General features: G+C 35.3%; 4 protein-coding genes across 4 annotated transcripts; 1 reads left to right on the top strand and 3 right to left on the bottom strand.

Annotated features, from left to right (window-relative positions):
• The first annotated feature begins 304 nt into the window (after positions 1 to 304).
• On the top strand, positions 305 to 2,475 carry LOC108217720 (F-box/FBD/LRR-repeat protein At1g13570). The gene is made up of 4 exons (XM_017390601.2): positions 305 to 508; positions 814 to 1,680; positions 1,775 to 1,933; positions 2,017 to 2,475. Exons 2-4 carry the CDS (start codon positions 817 to 819, stop codon positions 2,362 to 2,364), a joined length of 1,371 nt encoding a protein of 456 aa, XP_017246090.1. The 5' UTR covers positions 305 to 508; positions 814 to 816; the 3' UTR covers positions 2,365 to 2,475.
• Positions 2,476 to 3,276: 801 nt separating this feature from the next.
• Positions 3,277 to 7,282, bottom strand: LOC108216242 (protein SCO1 homolog 1, mitochondrial). The gene is made up of 7 exons (XM_017388949.2): positions 7,008 to 7,282; positions 6,726 to 6,923; positions 6,164 to 6,254; positions 5,288 to 5,500; positions 4,851 to 4,940; positions 4,627 to 4,759; positions 3,277 to 3,778 (listed from the first exon to the last, which is right to left on the bottom strand). The coding sequence occupies exons 1-7, from the start codon at positions 7,149 to 7,151 to the stop codon at positions 3,658 to 3,660; spliced, it is 990 nt and encodes a 329-aa protein (XP_017244438.1). The 5' UTR covers positions 7,152 to 7,282; the 3' UTR covers positions 3,277 to 3,657.
• Positions 7,283 to 8,866: 1,584 nt separating this feature from the next.
• Positions 8,867 to 10,129, bottom strand: LOC108218208 (transcription factor GTE7). The gene has a single exon (XM_017391124.2). It carries the CDS (start codon positions 10,126 to 10,128, stop codon positions 9,094 to 9,096), a length of 1,035 nt encoding a protein of 344 aa, XP_017246613.1. The 5' UTR covers position 10,129; the 3' UTR covers positions 8,867 to 9,093.
• A 2,246-nt stretch (positions 10,130 to 12,375) lies between these two features.
• On the bottom strand, positions 12,376 to 18,093 carry LOC108219345 (acyl-coenzyme A oxidase 4, peroxisomal). The gene is made up of 13 exons (XM_017392752.2): positions 17,890 to 18,093; positions 17,028 to 17,132; positions 16,750 to 16,856; positions 16,446 to 16,523; positions 16,238 to 16,361; positions 16,070 to 16,143; positions 15,863 to 15,922; positions 15,637 to 15,746; positions 14,979 to 15,138; positions 14,216 to 14,292; positions 13,481 to 13,652; positions 13,307 to 13,399; positions 12,376 to 12,709 (listed from the first exon to the last, which is right to left on the bottom strand). The coding sequence occupies exons 1-13, from the start codon at positions 17,915 to 17,917 to the stop codon at positions 12,584 to 12,586; spliced, it is 1,314 nt and encodes a 437-aa protein (XP_017248241.1). The 5' UTR covers positions 17,918 to 18,093; the 3' UTR covers positions 12,376 to 12,583.
• Between the last annotated feature and the right edge of the window lie 244 nt (positions 18,094 to 18,337).

Here is an 18,337-nt window from a genome sequence, read left to right as displayed (position 1 = left end):
CCTTTGAAAAAAATTACGCATCTTAAGATAAAAAGTTACGCATCTTAAGATAAAATTAGTTGAGTATTTGATTTGCAAGTCTACTCTAATAATTGCACTGTATTAAATTAATTTACGTGTATGTGTGTGGTAGTCAAATATGAAAACTTATATTTAAAAAATATTGTTTGGAGAAACATTTAAAAAATTGTTTTGAAAAACGAAATGAGATAAATATTTTGAAATTAAAAAATTTCACGAAAAAGACAGGTAAAAGAGAGACAGTGGAAGTAGTAATTACGAAGATGATATTCAACTCTTTGCGTTTCGTCATAAGATCCAACTCTTGTTTTTCAAAAAAAAAAAAAGATCCAACTCTTCGTTTTCCCAACTCTGACTTTTTATATACAGTCCCCCAACTTCAAGTCTCTTTTTTTCAAAACCCTAGTTGTATAGCTGCTATATATCTTTTCTTGTTTACATGAATAAGCGGATCTGAAGCGTTCTCTTTCCACAAGTTATTTATCAGGTATTCCAAGTTTTTTAAGCTCTTGTTTGATTATTTCTAACTAATTTGTCATGCTTTATATGTTTAAGATCCATATCACTGTTATTTTATCTGTTATGTTCTACTATACTTCTATTATGGTTGTTTCTTTGGTAAATGGTAATTACTGTTTTGCCCCATTATCAATATGTTTTGGTCAATGCATGCACTGATTAATGAAGGATTAATGGATTTGAAACTTTGTTCATGAATTTAGAGTAATTAAAATGATGCTCCTGGGATATAATTATTAATAAAATGAAGGGGTTGGCAATTTTTAATTGCAGAAGATGATGGCACAGTCCAGTAGGAGAAAGGTCGATTTTGTTAAGAAAGATATAATCAGTGAGTTGCCTCAGAACTTACTAGAAATTATCCTATGTTTTCTGCCAATACGAGACGCAGTGAGAACCAGTGCCTTGTCAAGAGCATGGAGGTACCGTTGGACCAGGATCCCACATCTGATCTTTGATTTGGAATCGATATTTCACAGCACGATGAAGAAATATACTGAAAATGATGATCCAGGACTGAAGGCGTATAGCTTTGTTAGTGTGATAAATGAAGTTCTCCTACTCCACAAAGGTCCGATCCTCAAGTTTTCACTAGACATACCTCAAGGTTATAAGTTTGATACTCAAATAGTTCATGATTATATTGATCAGTGGATTTCATTATTGTCAAAGAATGGTACCAAGCAACTTACACTGGATAACTATAATAATCTCCTTGAAGAATCTAATGCACATAATTTCTCTGTTCTAGACCCGACTCATTTGAGACTTTTAAGTGTTTGGTTTCCCTATACACCCTCATGTGAAAGATTTGCTAATCTGACTCATCTTGAGCTAGTTGATGCTACTTATAGTTTTGGACAAAGCATCTTCTTTTGCCCTGTACTTGAGAAGTTGACCTTAATAATTTGCAGAGGACTTTTCCCTAACAACTTTTGTGCTCCTAATCTTAAATGTCTGATTCAAGTATACCATAAGTTATCTTCCAAATATTCTCTAGCTGGGTTAGAAAACCTCGAAGAATACTCTTTAATGTTATTAGAAGATTGCTCCGAGGAGATGCAAACATTCAATGTGGTTATAATCCCCGGTAGTCTACATAAAATTGAGAAGTTCTCCTTAGCAGATGATTCCTTGAAGGTAATATTCAGATTATGTTTACATTATTCTGTGCAACCTTACTCTACTGAGCAACTTCTAATTCTGGTGCTTTCATTTGCAATGCCTTTCAAAGGTCTTGGCTGCCGGAGGTTTTCCACATAAGCTTTCGAAACCACTGCCATACTTAAAGTCTCTAAATATCTTTGATATAGATTTCGGTGTATTGTGTGAGGCTTCTTGTTTGGTTTCTTTGATTAGGAGTGCTCCCAACTTGCGCAAACTACATATCTCAGTGAGTCATCTTCTTTTAACTCATTCTGTTCACTATAATTTTGCTACTATTTGACAGTTCTAGAATATTTGCTCTATCATTAGAACTCATGCAATGGAGGAAAAGATAAACTTGAGGAGTATCAGATAGAAGATTCTGAAGATTGTACCATGCTCCATCTTGAAATTGTCTTGTTCAGTGATTTCAAAGGTTTTGTTGCTGAGCTGGAGCTAGTAAAGTTTCTACTAGCCTGCTCTCCGTCACTAAAATCATTATTCATCCACCGTCGTTGCTCCATAAAAGATTGTGCCTCGGCATTAAAAATCACAGAGGAGATGTTGCAGTATACTAGAGCTTCATCAAGAGCGCAAATCAGACACTTGGAAAGCCCTGTTAAGTTTAATGATAATTGTTTTGATTGGAAACTTTTGTCTGCTTATGATTTGTACTAACTTGTTTGCTGCACCTTCTGCGTTTTATGTATGACAGTGAGATATACATGTGCTTTTGAGCACCCCTTTTCATATTAATACAGTCCTTGCACATTATGATTGCCAAATAAATTTGGAGGATACTTGCAATCATCTTTATTAGTTAGTGCCTGACTGTGGTACAAGGTTAATTGGATTAGGTACTTAAAACAGAGAAATAAGTAGTATGTATTCTGGTTTTTTGACATTAGGGATGCAGATGGTGCCTTCTGAAAATCCAAAACCGCAACCCTATCAGTCGATGAGATTTAATCTAATTTCTATTTGACTTCAAGATATTTTGTAACAATCACAGTGAAATTTTTGCATTGTTCATGTGGTTTTTGTATGTTCTGATATCCTTTTTGCATTATTTAGTATCTTGCTTTGCCCATCTCCCTGGATTTGGAATGAGAGTTATTGCAAGAGAGATGATCCACTTGGTATTTTTGAATTTAAGCTGATATATGTTCTATAATTAAATATAGTGCTTTTTAAATTTAAGATGATTATCTCGAACTCCCAATAAATGGATATTCTATGAATGCTACACGTATCAAATTATCCAGGTTCTGACCCTGGCTCATCTCGAGAGCTTGTTAGAATAGATACTAATTTATAAGACTATATAGCCATATTTTTCCCAAAAAAAAAAATAAACAATATGAACACGTGAAGTCCATTATTTCTGATAAAAATATGACTCATTTCATTTTGTATCCATTTTTTTATCCAACTGCTACCTCTGCATTTTTCAGCTTTTTAACCCTTAATTTGAAGATGCAAGATCAGAATTAGGTGATCAAATGTCCGGGAGGTATCAACAACAATACTATAAAGTGCTCCTGCAAGTAACTACGAATATATGGTGCCTAAATATCTGTAAAGGCAAGGTTAAGAGAATATATGCACCTAATGCTACATATATTTGTTACATATTAGAATATCATCTCAAAAATACATTATCAACCGTTTCAGTAGTAAATCCCACTCGCAGCATCTGTGTTAGATGATCAATGTCACAAACATGTTTGCAATGCTTATTATTTTAGGAAAAACACAACCCGCACTCTGAACATTACTCGTTTCTGTTCACTTTTATACTTTGCTACATAGGTTCCAATAAATTGTTATGACAAAACTGTCTCTTTTTCTCTGCTAACTAAATTTAAAGGATCAAGTGTTTCTGCGTAACAGATGGGTGACTAGATCTCACCAGATTGCTTGCAAACCAACAGGGTAGAAACAGGACATCCTTCGAAAAATGTTATCGAACTACTGTGCTCTTGCTTTTATATACTGATGTATTTCCTGGATTACGCCGTCGGTAAGGGAGTCCACATCATGATTCTTACCATAAAATTTGACAAACTGCATATTTGGGTCCATCAAGTACCTGCAAACAACCAAAGTTACAATCAAACAAGTACATTGTGAACAGAAAATGCAATTTGCAACTAATTGCATATATATTCTGTTTACAGCCATCCAAATCGAAGTAAAATGTGTGCACAAGAACTCTTCAAGCAACAAAGGCACTGAATGCTGCAATGCAATAACGAATAAAGGCTAAGCAGCCTACATTCTGAGATACTGGTGATCACAAAATTCAGTCTTTTAAGGATTAATGAAACAAGCCAGTATTTAAAGATTAAGATGTCAACTGACACTAGAGATCTGAGATACATGCCCTCGTATTTGTTGAGCACATAGGCATATATATTACTACTACAAAAAAGTAAATTTCCATAACGCTAATATCCTATGTAGATAATACATCCATGCAAACTTGCAAAGTATCCATTCTTCAACACAGTTACATATCATTATGTCCGCAGCAGTAGTTATATCGGATGCTACATACAAAATTTTCTTTCTAATTAGGATTTAAAACATGGTAGGAGATTGCAAGGTGCAGTCAATTCATTCCACAAGAAAAACTTTAGACATTCTTTTTGGGGGGGGGGGGGGGGGGGGGGGGTGTTATTAGGGGAGGGGAAGCCATAACTGAAGGGCAGCAGAGAAATGATAAAAAAAAGATTCATGTAAAATTTAATGGATCAGGAGATCGATGCAATCAAATATGATACAGTTACTTATCTCCTTACTGCTTAGAAGACAGATCACATTAATTGTAAGTGACCATGTATTTCCTAAAACCCAAAGGTTATTGTCTAGGATAGATGAGCTGTGTAGCAACTTGTGCGACTTCACACATTCATATTAAAAAGGCTGTACACATACATGATTATGGAGTGGTCGACAAGATAATCTGAATCTTCCTCTTCCGTTTTCATGTAGTATACTCGATATGCACGAGCAGCCTTCTTTACCTCGTCAGGGCTACCCGTCAGCCCAATCAAATTCGGATGGAACTCTGGGCAGTTCAAAAATTTCTAAAATGGGTCAATTCCAGCCAATTTTCACAAATTGCTAATGCACGTACAAATTACAAATAAAAGAAGCACCTTTGACGTATTCACGGACTTGTTCAACATTATCTCTTTCAGGATCAACTGAAATGAACAAAGGTACAATCTCAAGTCCTACCTTTTTCTCTGCAGTTGGAGGCAAAAGAGAAAGTCATAACTAGCTCCCAGGAAATATAAGCAAGTTAGTATAAGTTCAGTAATAGCTCAAGAAAGAGTACATAGAATATACTATATATACCCCTGCACCAAAATTTGTGAAAAAGCTATCTACACACAGATCTGGTAGAAGTTTGAAGTATATCATATAATTACACTCTGACCCTATTGTGGATGATAAGTATTTTCTGCAGTGACGCTTAAGTTCCAGAAGAAAACATATCCCATTACCAATAATCTCTATTTTTCAGTACATTAGCTCATATATATAAATTCCAAAATATTGACAGGCTACAATTTATATCAAATAAACTTACTAATTTTGTCAATTGCAGCAGCTAGTTTCTGTAGCTCATCAGGGCAAATGTCAGGGCAATGAGTGAAGCCAAAATATACTATGGTCCATTTCCCCAAAAAGTCCTTTTCAGTTACGGATTTTCCATCATGGTTGACAAGGTTGAAAGGACCCCCAATAGCTGCTTGACCCGCAGAAGGTCCTTGTTTTACAGCATTTGAGTTGTCATTGATTACTGAATTTCAAAAACAATGGACATATTAATGGTATATGCTCATTGAAAAACCAGATCACTTAGAATACTGCAATTTAAAATTAGGATATATTTTTGGACAACAAGCAATCCAGTGTAACAGCCATGTTACTACAAACTCAAGGAAAAATATCTGTTCAGCAAGTTAGATCTACGAAATGAATAATCGAAAGATAGACCCCTTACCCCAAAAGATATAAGAAATGATATAAACAAAATTGGTAAAAATCAGGTCATATATGTATCAGGCATCATTAAACAAACTATAAATTTCTCATAGACGTATCAAATGTCTTCGAAATATGGGAAGTCTCAAAAAAGGAGTCTGCCATTGTGACAAAAGTTAGTTATGACTTGTTTTGAAGCAAAACGAATTCAAGTTGGGTACATGAAGCACTAGTATCTTGATCACACTCCCAAGCTTTCTGCGTGCATTAACAACAAGTGACGAATGAGGGAGACAGTAAGATGAACTCCTCAGGTCATCTGTATGACTGTATCCTTCATCTATAGGTAGGAATGTCACTGGAATTTCGAGCCATAGGCTGAAGGAGCAACAGCCATTCATTTCATATTGATATTGAATACATAGAAAAGTTTAGACACCACAACTACACAAACCACCTACTCACTACATTCATATACCTTGAATGTGGCGTTTCTTCTCATTATCATAGTAAAAGACAATTCCTGCTCCTGTTAGAATCAGCAAAAGAAAGCTCAACCAAGAAACAGGCTGCATAAAACATTTAAGTCGAATAAGAAACTAGGGCTTAGTTTATTTGCAAGGAGTAGAATCCCTTCACTTCTTAAGACCATTACTCATTACATCACACTTCATATATCAACATAATCCCGTATATAAGTTCAGATCACCCTATTTGTTTATTCTAGGAGGACTATTCAATACTCTTCCATTATGTATGTGAACTCTAAGATTATTAAAATTACATAAACTTAAAATCAGCATAAACAAGTTAACAATAGAGATCATAATTGGGGAATTATCATTCCGACTTCCGTGAAACCAATAACCACAACCTAACTAAACATAACCTTGAAGAGTAACAAACAAACAGCACATAGCTTAATTTAAAAAAATTCACCAATCATAAACAACCAAAACTGTAAACTAAAATTAAAACAAACAAACAATATGAAAAAACTCAACAATCATCAACATATAAACATAAAACTAAAACCATACTGAGCCTCGAAAAAATTTCGCCTGCTGTCCCGACGACTGGTTCGAATCACCAGACCCTGTTCCACCGTCTCCACTCCCTTTCTCTTCATCAACTTGCTTTCCAGTAGTATTAGCAGTAGGTGCAGCAGCACTGGTGCACAACTGCCTATGTAAAGCTACTGAAACTGATTGTACTCCAATTCTACCAACAAATTTGTCCTAAACATTGGAAAAAATGGGAAAAAATATTGATAAATATTATGAAACAAAAAATATGTGACAAATATAATGAAAAGGACTCACCGGCTGAAATGGCTGTGGTGATTGGGGGCGTAGTGAGGGGAGTCCATGTAAGCGACGGAGTGAAGGGGCGGTGTGTTGGTGATGATACAGAGAGCGACATATATAGCGGAAGCTGTGGAGTTTGCGTGACATTGTAGTTGCCATCAAGTGTTTGATGTTTTGTCTCAACCAAAATATGTTGCTATGTGTTCCTGTTTGATTCTTTCACAAGCACGTGATGTGTACCAATAGAAATGTTAGATTTTGTCTAATTTTGCGAGTGCTTTGTGAGTGTCATGCTCCCTTGGTCTCCGCTTTGCACACGTATTCTACTACTCTCATAAATATAATTTAATAAATTTTTTAAATGTCATTTCTGAATAAAAATTAATATTTAAATTTATATATAGAAAAAGAAATTTTTAAAACTATGTCATGAAATTACGTTTTATATGTGCCTTAACAATGCGGTAAAAAAATGATGAGACAACCCAGGCTTAGGTTTTTATAATTTTACAAAGAATTAAAAAAAAGTTTTATGTAAAAATATTTTTCTAACGAAGTATATTATATATGTCTTAAAATATTTTAAATTTGGAAAATATTACATAAATCTATTTTAATTTGTGAGAGTAAGTCTTTCCAATCTTGATGATCTTTTTAGTATAATTTTTTTTTTTGAATTATTAATAAATTTTACCAACTACTTGGAGCGAACCAAATATGTTAGAGACAAATTCACCTCCTTGACTATCAGTTCGTGCTCCAAATTGATATTATTTTTTTAATTGAAATAAGGCTCCTACAAAAATTTCATCATATAGATCATGAAAATTGTAATGTCTCTTATAGTCTTATAGGTTAAATTTCACATAAATTATTACAGAAAGGGAAAGAGCAATCGAAGTCATAATATTCTAAAACAAAAATTTGACCTAAATCTATCAAATACAGCTCAAAACAAAAATCCTCTCATGAATATGAAAAGACATCAAAAAGTTACTATAGAAATAAATAAAATTCAAAAAGAAATGCTTAACATACAGAAATTTGTTTACTGGAATAGTGGAATATGACTACCCAACATTTGTACTGATTTCTGCTGGTTTATTTGGAAAGCTGCTACTGGAACTCCTTACTGCTTCCTCTCATTTTCACAGAGTACCATAATGACAATATAAACATTCATCAGGAAGCACAGAGTAAGACAACATTAATCAAATTAACACACATATTCATCAATTACAACCAGAACTAACAAGAAGCTACAGAGCAGCAAATCTCTCGAAATTGTGTTCTTTGCCACTTCAAGAGCCTGTCCAGTACTTGAACTGCATGAGTTACTAACAGGGAATAAGTATCATCCGTTTTGATAATATCTAAGGGAGGGTTATCAACGACTGGCTGATATATACGAGATCAACTATAACAAAGAGGTGATATAATTACAGAAAAGGGTTAATTCTTATGTGCAGGCTAGATTTATGTGACATAAATTTTCTTAAAAAGGGAAAACAATCCAAGTTATAAAATACTAAATTTGACCTAAACTAATCAAATTGAGCTCAAACCACGGAATATATCCTTTTAGAAATACATACTGTAGTAATATGTTTACTGTCTCAACATTTGCACTGACTTCTGTTAGTTTATCTTGAATCTGCCAGCATAACTCCTTATTGCTTCCTCTAACTTCCACATGCATGGAGTACCATAATGAGTAATGACAATATAAGACATAGGTATAGACAAGCAAGAAAACATTGAAATTAACACGTATATTCATCAATTACAACCAGAAGAATGATCATTGATCAGAATCATGTATCCACAAAAACAGATATGATAGACCAACAAAAAGCTACAGATCGAGCAGCACATCTCGCGAAATTATGTTCATTGCTACTTGTAGAGTCTCTTCCAGTACTAGAACTGCTCGACTTACTTGATCTCAGTTTACTAACAGGACTACAAGTGTCATATATCCCTTTTAATAACTACACACAAGGGTTAACTAATATATACGAGATCAACTACATTAGTTGAACAAAAATATACCGCTACATATCAAAAAAAAGGTACTGAACACTTTCATGATTTGGCGAGTTTATACAGCCTTCTGGTTCTGGTTCTGTGCCTTCTGTCCGGCCTTTGACTTGAGCATCGCAAACCTATGCAAATCCCAAACCGTCTCCCTGTCAAGAGCATGAACATCAAGCTCAATTTTCCCCTCTCCATCAGGCACCCTCATTCCAGGATTCCGCTTTGCCACAATCCCCAAAATCTCATCCAAACACTCCCCAGCCAAGCCTTCCAACACCAACCCTAACTTCTCAATCTCAATTTCTTTCCTCGTCTCCGGATCAACCTTCACCTCCCTCTTCTTCACCACCAATTTTCTACAAGGCCTCTCAATCCTCCGGTTTTCGACAATCACGCCCTCCCGCTCAACCTTATACTTCTCATACGCCCAATCAAACAACTTATCAAAAGCACCGCGCAAATCAGCAGCCATATTATAAACATCCTCTCCTTTCGAATTATACAACATCGCATTATCCAAAGTCAGGCGAACATCTCGCGCGAACTCAAGCGGCGTGCGATAAACGCGCTTATCGAGCTTCGATTTCACAGTGCCGAGATCCATCGGACGCTTCACAACCTCGTAATAATCCGGCAGCCTCAACGCCACCACGTCCACCGGCTTGTTAAACACCCAGCCGTGCCGGTGCTTCATCAGCCTCTCCAATATAACACCGCACTTCCTCATCATCGCCGCCTCCACTCTCCGACTCTCCGGCGAATTCAACTCCGCCGTGTTCCTAATGCATTGACGCTTATTATTAACATTATTATTGTTTTGTCGATCGGGAGTGACCGGCGCGGCACGCTTCTTGGTGAACTGGTCTTGACGTGACTGGATTTGCTTGACGACGCTGCGAATGCGTGCCACGTCGGCGAGGAACCTGTGCTTGAGTTCCTTCAAGTCGGTTTCGGAGAACGATTCGAGATCGAGGAGTTGATCGTGGTGTTGCGCATTGGGGAGATGAGCAATAGGGTTTAAGGGTTTGGAGGTTGTGCACTTCTTCATGCGTTTGGCGTGGGGTGGGAGGGATGACGTGTAGGGTCTAGATGCGTACATGTCGAGGGCTGTGAAATTTATGAGCGAGAGAATTATGGGAGGAGATTGAGGGGTTTTTTAAGGTTTATATATCTACTGTATTCGAAATTTCGAATCAGTTTCGGTTTTGGGTTGTTTGTGAGCCGTTGATGGGATGATCAAGGGCTGAGATTGAGTTATATTTGAAACTTGTGGAAGCGGGTCCTTGCAAAACCAAATTATCATAGGATTGGGATTTGGGAATTTTATAAAGACGTACGGTATTTCTTGAACTTAATCTATTGTCAATATTTAATGGTACTTCCTATTTTAATATGGATAATTAATACTTCCTTGATTTATAAGTATAAAAAAAAAAGTGGAATCACGGTTTTGAAGATTCATAAGAAATGGAGATTTACGATGTTTTTACAAAATTCTTTTTGATTTGATTTTTAAAGGATAATACTCAAATGCAACTAATTTCTCATAAAATTAGTATGTTAATTTATACATATTCTTTTTTGAAACAAGTATATTTTATATCTTGTACTTTCGTGTTGAGTAAACGATTTTTCATTATTTTCTATTTCAATTAAATAAAGTACTCTTAGTTAATATTTTATTTACAAAATATATAAAATTTAATAAATAATGCACGAATTTTATAAAACACTAATTATTCAACAGCTATACCGAGTATATTACTACATGCACGTGTAAATAGTTTTTAAACCTCTGAAAGCAGGTCCTTGCGAAACCAAACTATCGTGGGAAAGACAGCATCTTCTTTTGAGCTATTAACGAAAGGTTCAATCAACTTGTCATTTTCTTATCAAAAAGTTTTTCAATTTTTTTTTCGCTAACAATTTCAAAGTGATTATGATTATTTAGATTGAATGTATGAAAGTAAGGAATAGAAGAGAAGAATAGACGGCAAGTGAGGAGAGGAATGGGAGAAAGAGGGGCTCGACTCTCATTAGGAGGAAGTGACCGATCTGGGATTTTAACAATGTGGGGGCTTCATTAATATTAGAAAAAATTATTGAAGTTGAATCTTGTGGAAGGGAGGAAAGCATTGATTCGAGCAAGAGCAGCAAATCATTATTTTTTTTCTTTTAATTCATTCATTTCACCAACGATTAAAAAAGAACATTAGATATAGTGGGTGTTTGGCAAACACAGCTTATTACTTATTTGGAAGAGAAGGTGCTTCAACTCATTTATGTAGCATTTGGTAACTTAAGAAAAGTACCTAAAATGAGGCTTAAAAGCCCCGGAAAAAAAAAGCTAGGAAACCCAGTTGTTTTTGGGTTTGGAGCTTATTATAACAAAATAAGTCATGAGTATCCAAACACTTTTAATAACTTATAAGTTCAACCCAATTTTTCACTTATAATCCATTTTTTTATTTTAAGCAATAAGTCACTTCTTTTAAACTCAGCCAAACGACCCCATAATATAATAGATTATTTAGTCAATGAACTGGGTTTGCAATAAAGATGAATAGGTTCAAAATAATTGGGATGAGCTCATTTATAAAATACACAAATTTTACAAAGAAAATTAAAGTTGTTACGGACTCAGGGGTGGGTTCAAGCCCCATATGTATCCGTCCCCTTATTATGATTATTTAGATTGAAATGTATAAAAGTAAGGAATAGAGGGAAAGAATAGGCGGCAAGTGAGGAGAGGAATGGGAGAAAGAGAGGCTCGACTCTCATTAGGGGTTAATAGTTGTAGAATTGTCTAAAATTTGCTTATAGAGTACAAATAACATATCGACTCACTCAGCTAGCGATTGGTATTCCAATCATGGACAATTTAAATTATCGTATTGTTCATAAATTAATGATAAATTATGTTAATATGTACGTTTTTTTGGAAGTTAGACTTATTTGTGTAATAAAAAATATTAAAAAAAATTATTAAATATATAACTAAAATTATATAATTATGGAACTTTTTTACAACATGGGTTGTGTTTGACTGTTAGTGATCGGAATTTCCATTGTTATTTTGAACAAAATATAAATACATATCCCAAGTGAGTTTTTGAAATAAGTGGATGGTCAAAACTAGTTTTATTCTTCAAATATTTTCGTGTGGTTTAAAAAGGATATCTAATATATTAGAACGTTCAGTCTCTCACGTAGAAGATGATGAACCATTACTATGTGCACCACAATGACTAAAATTTTAGGTATACATATCGGATCAAGGTAATTAGTTGACAACCGTAAAGGCACACCACTAGTATTCATTATTTTGATAATTCACCATAGAAAGTATGGAAAACAAATACCCGAAATTAAAAGCATCCCACAAATGTTTACACATTCTGAATTCAGAGTAGTATAGTTGTCCTGCTAATCTACCTATATTTCAATTGAAGATGGCAGTAACAATTATTTTTTGTAACATATTCAACTGACAGATCTATATAGTTGCAAGACATCGATATTATCTATTGCTCCGGGTTTACATTAATAATTTATTACATGCGGCTACGTGATACAGCTGGCTTGAAACTAGCAATGCCGGTGATTTCTCTACCTGTGACCAAGGAGTTGATTTCATATGTGCCTTCGTACGTATAGATAGGTTCCAAGTCACAGAATGCCTGAACCACAAAAAGAAAAATATGTTCAATATGATTCATTAATACCCTTAAAGGGCATACAGAAGAAGACTGTACTTGGGCAGTTAGACACTAGAAACAGGATATTATGTACAAATTGCGGGTGATTCACAAAAATTTGGGCGAAACCCAGCATCTTATGTAACGAGTAATTTATGACACCCTCTATGAAGTAGCAGCACCTAAATGCTACATAGGTCATGCATTCCTGTGGGGAAACTAACCCTGGAACCAATGTATTCCTAAATGTTCATGTGGACCATGATTAAATTTTTAGTACGGTTCATACAGATTCCAGACTCAGCAGTACATGGTTATATTAAAAATTATTGCTGCTTATGTGGTTGGTGGACAAAAGAGGACTTCTTTCTCTCAAACAAGGTGTTGTAAAAGTCCAGCAACTTGTGTATATAAGTCCATACCATTTTACGATGTCAGGCTGTAATTTATGTCCGGGATGAAACAATACATAGAGTGACAAACTTAAGTCTCTCTCTACCAACATAATGACCATCCTCAGATTCTTTATTGTTTAAGATAAAGGGTATAATAGAGCTTTAAGCAAAATGTATTATGAACCTTTGCAACTAGAAAGTCGGCCAAGATCCCATTGCCGCCAAGTAATTCTCTTCCAAGGGAAACCACCTCCCTTGCCTTCACAGTAATCCATGACTGCATAATATGGAACAAAATTATTACCAGTGGAACAGATCCATTCAGTGATCGCATCTTAGAAAATTTACAGAATGTTACCTTTCCCAAACCAGCCTGTCCAATAGTCATTTTCCCTGCCTCATACAGCTTGCAAAGGCGCCAACCAATAAGGACCATTGCTTGAACATTACCCAACATGTGTACTAGTTTCTGTTGGTTTATTTGGAAAGCTGCCAATGGAGCTCCAAATTGCTTCCTCTCGTTCAAGTACCTTTTAGTTTTACACAGATTAACATAATATAATACATGCATTAGGTAGCTTATAGTAAAACAATATCCGATTTAACACATATATTCATCAAGTACAACCAAATCAACCCAAGAACCCTACCTCTTTTGACTTCCATTTTTTAATCTATAATATCATCAAGTATTTTTGCTTAATCAGTATATCTAAATTTTTTCTCTTTTATTAAAAAGAATATAGTTACCCAGAAGCAATTTGTATCTACAAAACTACAGAAATCTCTCCTTTTCAAGTTTATCAAAGTAATGTTACAGCTTTGTCTGTCGCATTTCTGATTCAAAATATTCATGTTCACAGTGGATCTTTAACAGCGGAAAAGTGAAAACTGGATATCTGACAAAACAAGTACACTAGGCAACAAGATGACTTTCTATGTTATATATACATATGACAAACAAATAAGTTGAATTTTTCAAGAAGCAAAAACAGGTTACCGACAAACTTATGTCATGGTATCAAGCATTTAGTAGGTACTAAACATGTCAACAACTTATGTCATAGTATGAAGCATGAAGAAGGTACGATACCTATGGCACATATCATAGACACCCATTGCGATTCCAATAGGTTGCCAGGCAACCATTACTCGTGAAACAGCAAGTACCTGCAACCACATTATGGTATGATTAAAAAGACAAGGCTGAAAGAAAGTGTGACAGCTAGATTAAAAAGGCAATACAGAAATAAACCTCAAAACAAAACCAGTTATTTCTATCATTCTCATTCACCTGCTTCAATAATAACCCATCCACCCATTTATTTATATTTATGCCAAGTACCCACCTAGTTACTCACTTCCAGATCCTATTCTCTAAAGAAGAATCATTTAACGAAGGCAAGACACAACGTCCTGCTGGGAAAAAGCACAACTTGTGTAACTCCTCACGTTTCCTAATCAGAAGCTAGAGTCCATCTGTCAAGATATACTTAAGCTTGGAGTTTTCATTTATTTGCTCAACTTGTAAGTCATATTATATCTATACAGTATAACTGTTCCGACAATTAGTTACCAAGGATACTTGAAGATTAAAGGGAGAAGATATGTTTAGGTGCCTCACAGACTCGCAGCTCAATGATTTACCCGATATACACATTTATGAATTAGAAAATTATAGAGAACATGAATAAAATAGATGGCAAGTAAAGGAAAATTCAACGATGGCACTTCAGAAAATTTGATGGTATTTAATCAAAATCATATAAGAGTTGAAATAAATAGAACTCCTTGACATCGCATATTTGCATTTTCGCCATGACAACTTAAACTAGTTATCAAAACTTTTGTTATACCTTGTTTGTGTCCTGAAAAGAATCGACACCAGGTAATCTGTCTTCATCAGGGACAAAAACTTTTCTTAAGAGAATATCTCCATTTTGAACCATTCGCAGACCAATTTTGTTTTCAATTTTAGTAGCTTGAAGCCCAGGAGCATCCTTCATCACCAAAAAACTGTAACAAACGGATGTGATCATGTTTGAACATCATATAAAATATCTCTTAGGAAAAGGACCGCAAGTGAGAAATTCTAAAACTGAATTTGCTACAAACATTTTTTAAAAGAGAATTCTAGATTTGTGTTCTCCACACTGGTGGAATCTATGGTTGTGGTGACAATTGGCCAGAAATACATCTTTCTTCTCGACACAAGGTGCTTTGTTTTCTTTTGCATTTTCATGTAACCTACTTCTTGTTTTTTGGATGACTTCTACTCTTCAATATTTTCCATTCAATTATTGCTATTTAATGAACTATGATGAAAAGCAAAGACAGGTTGTAATTGTATAGCGGTATCCGAAAACATATTATCAATGTATATTTAGTTTACTTGAAGGCTATACAGCGACTTTTATCTGTAAGAAATTCAGCATGGTCTGCACATTTATATAGTTGATTACTTGAGCATTTATTTTGTTTGTTACCAATGCAGTGTTAAATTCAGAAACGTACCCATTAATCTGGTTGGTAGATGTGTTCCTGGCAAAAATAACCAGAATATCTGCAAAAGTGCTATTTCCTATCCATCGCTTTTGGCCTTCAAGAATCCAACCACCTTCAACCTAATCAGGACAAACCAGGAATGTAAACAATATGACCAAATCTGATGACCTACAGATAGAAAATCACCCAATATAAGATGTGCAAAATGAATGAAACAAAAGTTAACAGAGTAAACCTTTGTGGCGGTTGTTTTTAAGGAGCTTGCATCACTCCCATAGTCTGGTTCAGTTAAAGCCTGACATGAAAGAAAGCAGAGGTAATATGGCTGGGCATGGCTACATATATAATATATACATGTATGTATGTGTTGTGGCGTTGTGCACGTGAAGGTATACACTGATAACATTTATATCTGAAAAGATGATACAGATAAGAGTCTCACCCAACAGCCTATTGTTTTTAGTTTGGCTAGTGAGGGCAAATATTTCTCCTTTTGTGCTGATGATCCACACATTCCTATTTTTGAGAGCCACCAAATTTACATCAAAATGATGCATCTATATAATACCTTTAAATCCAGTAAAATGAAAATATGACTTATATAATATACCAATAGTGAGCATTGCTAAAGAAGAATGCACTAAGATAAAAGTTGAGCAACTTGCGTCAACTCTTGCCACTTCTGCTGTTGCTATAGCACTTCCAGTAATGGAAAGACCTGGACAATCAAAGCCCTGAAATTCAAAATTTACTAAAATGAGCACCATCACGCTACCACACACTAATGAACACAGAAACCACAAAGGGAACTAAATTACCTTGATTGTTCCTCCAGCAATACATAGTGCACCAAGTTTTGGGACAACTTCAAATGGGAATTCTGCCTTCTCCCAGTACTGTAACAACAACTCATTACTGGTATCACTTTGAATTAATCATATACATGAACATGATAAAAGGTTAGAATTTAAAATGCATCTAGAAGATATCTTGACCTTTCTAAAATTAAACCTGTGAATATTATTATTCATACAAACAAGGAGAAAAAGCCAAGAATTTTTGAAACTGATCTCCATGTCACTAGTCCTGCTCCTCATTTAGAAGTTAACAGAATAAAAATACCTTGGTCATTATTGGAGCAACTTCTTTCTCCATGCACTCTCTGACTTTTATTCTAATGGCTTGTTCCTCGGGAGTCAAAAGATCGTTGAAGTGGTAGTAGTCAGAAACTGTATTGATTCAGGGGCAAAGTCTATTGGTAAGGAAAACAACATGGTAAACTTTTTTGGTAACTTATATTCATTCCGAACTTCTTATCAAATTTTCACTGTAAAGTGTAAAGACCAGCATACAAAATTCGTTTAGTAATTCATAGATAATGTAAACATTGTCAATGATACCAGCAGGAGGAAAGATGGATGCTGGTGTGGCTTGCGGAAATGCAATAGAAACATCCAAAGCTGGCTTATTAAAATAGGATGACCGTGCATCCTTAGACTGATCATCTGCATAAATTTAGGGAATGTCATAAATGTTAACAAGTAAAACTCAATTAAATCAGTACAACAAAAAATTTAACAAATAACAAAAACAAACCATACTATAGAATAGCCGTTGCACACAAATACCTCGTGAGATCCTCACGAAGAAATCATTTATATAAGAAACTCCAATCCTATTAAACTATCTCCTAAGAGCTAAAACAAGCCCAACCACATCTCGTTTGTAGTATCCTTACTACCTACATGTCTTACTCCCTGCCTCCCTCTCTTACTCGAATCAGGTATATCAAATATGCTCCAAATATTATATATCTTCTAAATTTTGTCCTCGCTATCCTTTTCACTCTTCTTATTGCTAAATAACCGAAAATTTTATATAGCTTCAAGTTTCAAGTTCAAATTAAAATTGGCGAGTAAATGCAGATTAGGCCACAATTAATCTGCATAATCACTTCATTGCGACGAGTTTATTTGAGCTCTTACAAAGTCTTCTTTGATCTACTACGAAATAATCATAGTCAAAACTTGTCAATTTCTCATCTCCAATTAAAATCCAAACAATTTCCATCAGCTAAATAATCGTAACAAACTTTTTGAAGTTGAAACTTAATTAAAACAATCGTGATCACAGAAAGTTGACTTGCCACAATCATATCTTACATAATCTGAGCGAGAATTGTGTGATTTAGTGATTGCAAGTATACTTCGTGCAGAGAAAATGAATAAGTAGAGATATATAGAGAAGAAACAACGAACAGACCTTGATATTTTGATGACTTAGCAGGCATGGTGATTGTGAATTAGAAGAAAAATTGATCTATGCGAAATGATCTTATCCAGTATTGGTATGATTTGTCAGTGTGTTATGTGGCTATTTATATACGAGTTTGAGGTGGGCACGCAAATCGAGGTGCTGGGATGACTATGGGAGTTGGACTGCTAATGGCGTTCTGTAGAGCTACGCAAGTCCTACAAGGATGTAGGGATGGGCATTAATCCCGACCCGCTCGATCCCGACCCGATCCCCGCACCGAATGGTGCGGGGATTCGGGGATTTTTTCGGGTACGGGTCGGGGAACGGGGATGACTTTGAAAAAAAATCGGGGATCGGGTCGGGTACGGTTTTTCACATTCCCCCGGCCCGATCCCCGAACCCCGACCCGATTTCCCCCGATTGTCGACCCGATCCCCGGCCCAATTATTATATT

Source organism: Daucus carota, chromosome 4 (assembly GCF_001625215.2).
Source record: "Daucus carota subsp. sativus chromosome 4, DH1 v3.0, whole genome shotgun sequence".
NCBI classification, from domain to species: Eukaryota; Viridiplantae; Streptophyta; class Magnoliopsida; order Apiales; family Apiaceae; genus Daucus; species Daucus carota.
Note: the sequence above shows the minus strand (reverse complement) of the source record. Positions and strands in the feature narration are given on the sequence as shown.

Coding starts and splice junctions, on each gene's coding strand:
- LOC108217720 (XM_017390601.2), top strand. CDS start 817: ATGATGGCACAGTCCAGTAGGAGAAAGGTCGATTTTGTTAAGAAAGAT. Junction 1,681..1,774: donor TAGCAGATGATTCCTTGAAG/GTAATATTCAGA, acceptor TGCCTTTCAAAG/GTCTTGGCTGCCGGAGGTTT. Junction 1,934..2,016: donor TGCGCAAACTACATATCTCA/GTGAGTCATCTT, acceptor CTCTATCATTAG/AACTCATGCAATGGAGGAAA.
- LOC108216242 (XM_017388949.2), bottom strand. CDS start 7,151: ATGGCAACTACAATGTCACGCAAACTCCACAGCTTCCGCTATATATGT. Junction 6,255..6,725: donor CGAAATTTTTTCGAGGCTCA/GTATGGTTTTAG, acceptor TGTTTTATGCAG/CCTGTTTCTTGGTTGAGCTT. Junction 3,779..4,626: donor GTCGACCACTCCATAATCAT/GTATGTGTACAG, acceptor GGTTGTTTGCAG/GTACTTGATGGACCCAAATA.
- LOC108218208 (XM_017391124.2), bottom strand. CDS start 10,128: ATGTACGCATCTAGACCCTACACGTCATCCCTCCCACCCCACGCCAAA.
- LOC108219345 (XM_017392752.2), bottom strand. CDS start 17,917: ATGCCTGCTAAGTCATCAAAATATCAAG. Junction 17,133..17,889: donor TAAGTCATCAAAATATCAAG/GTCTGTTCGTTG, acceptor AAATTTATGCAG/ATGATCAGTCTAAGGATGCA. Junction 16,524..16,749: donor TTGCTCCAATAATGACCAAG/GTATTTTTATTC, acceptor TTGTTGTTACAG/TACTGGGAGAAGGCAGAATT.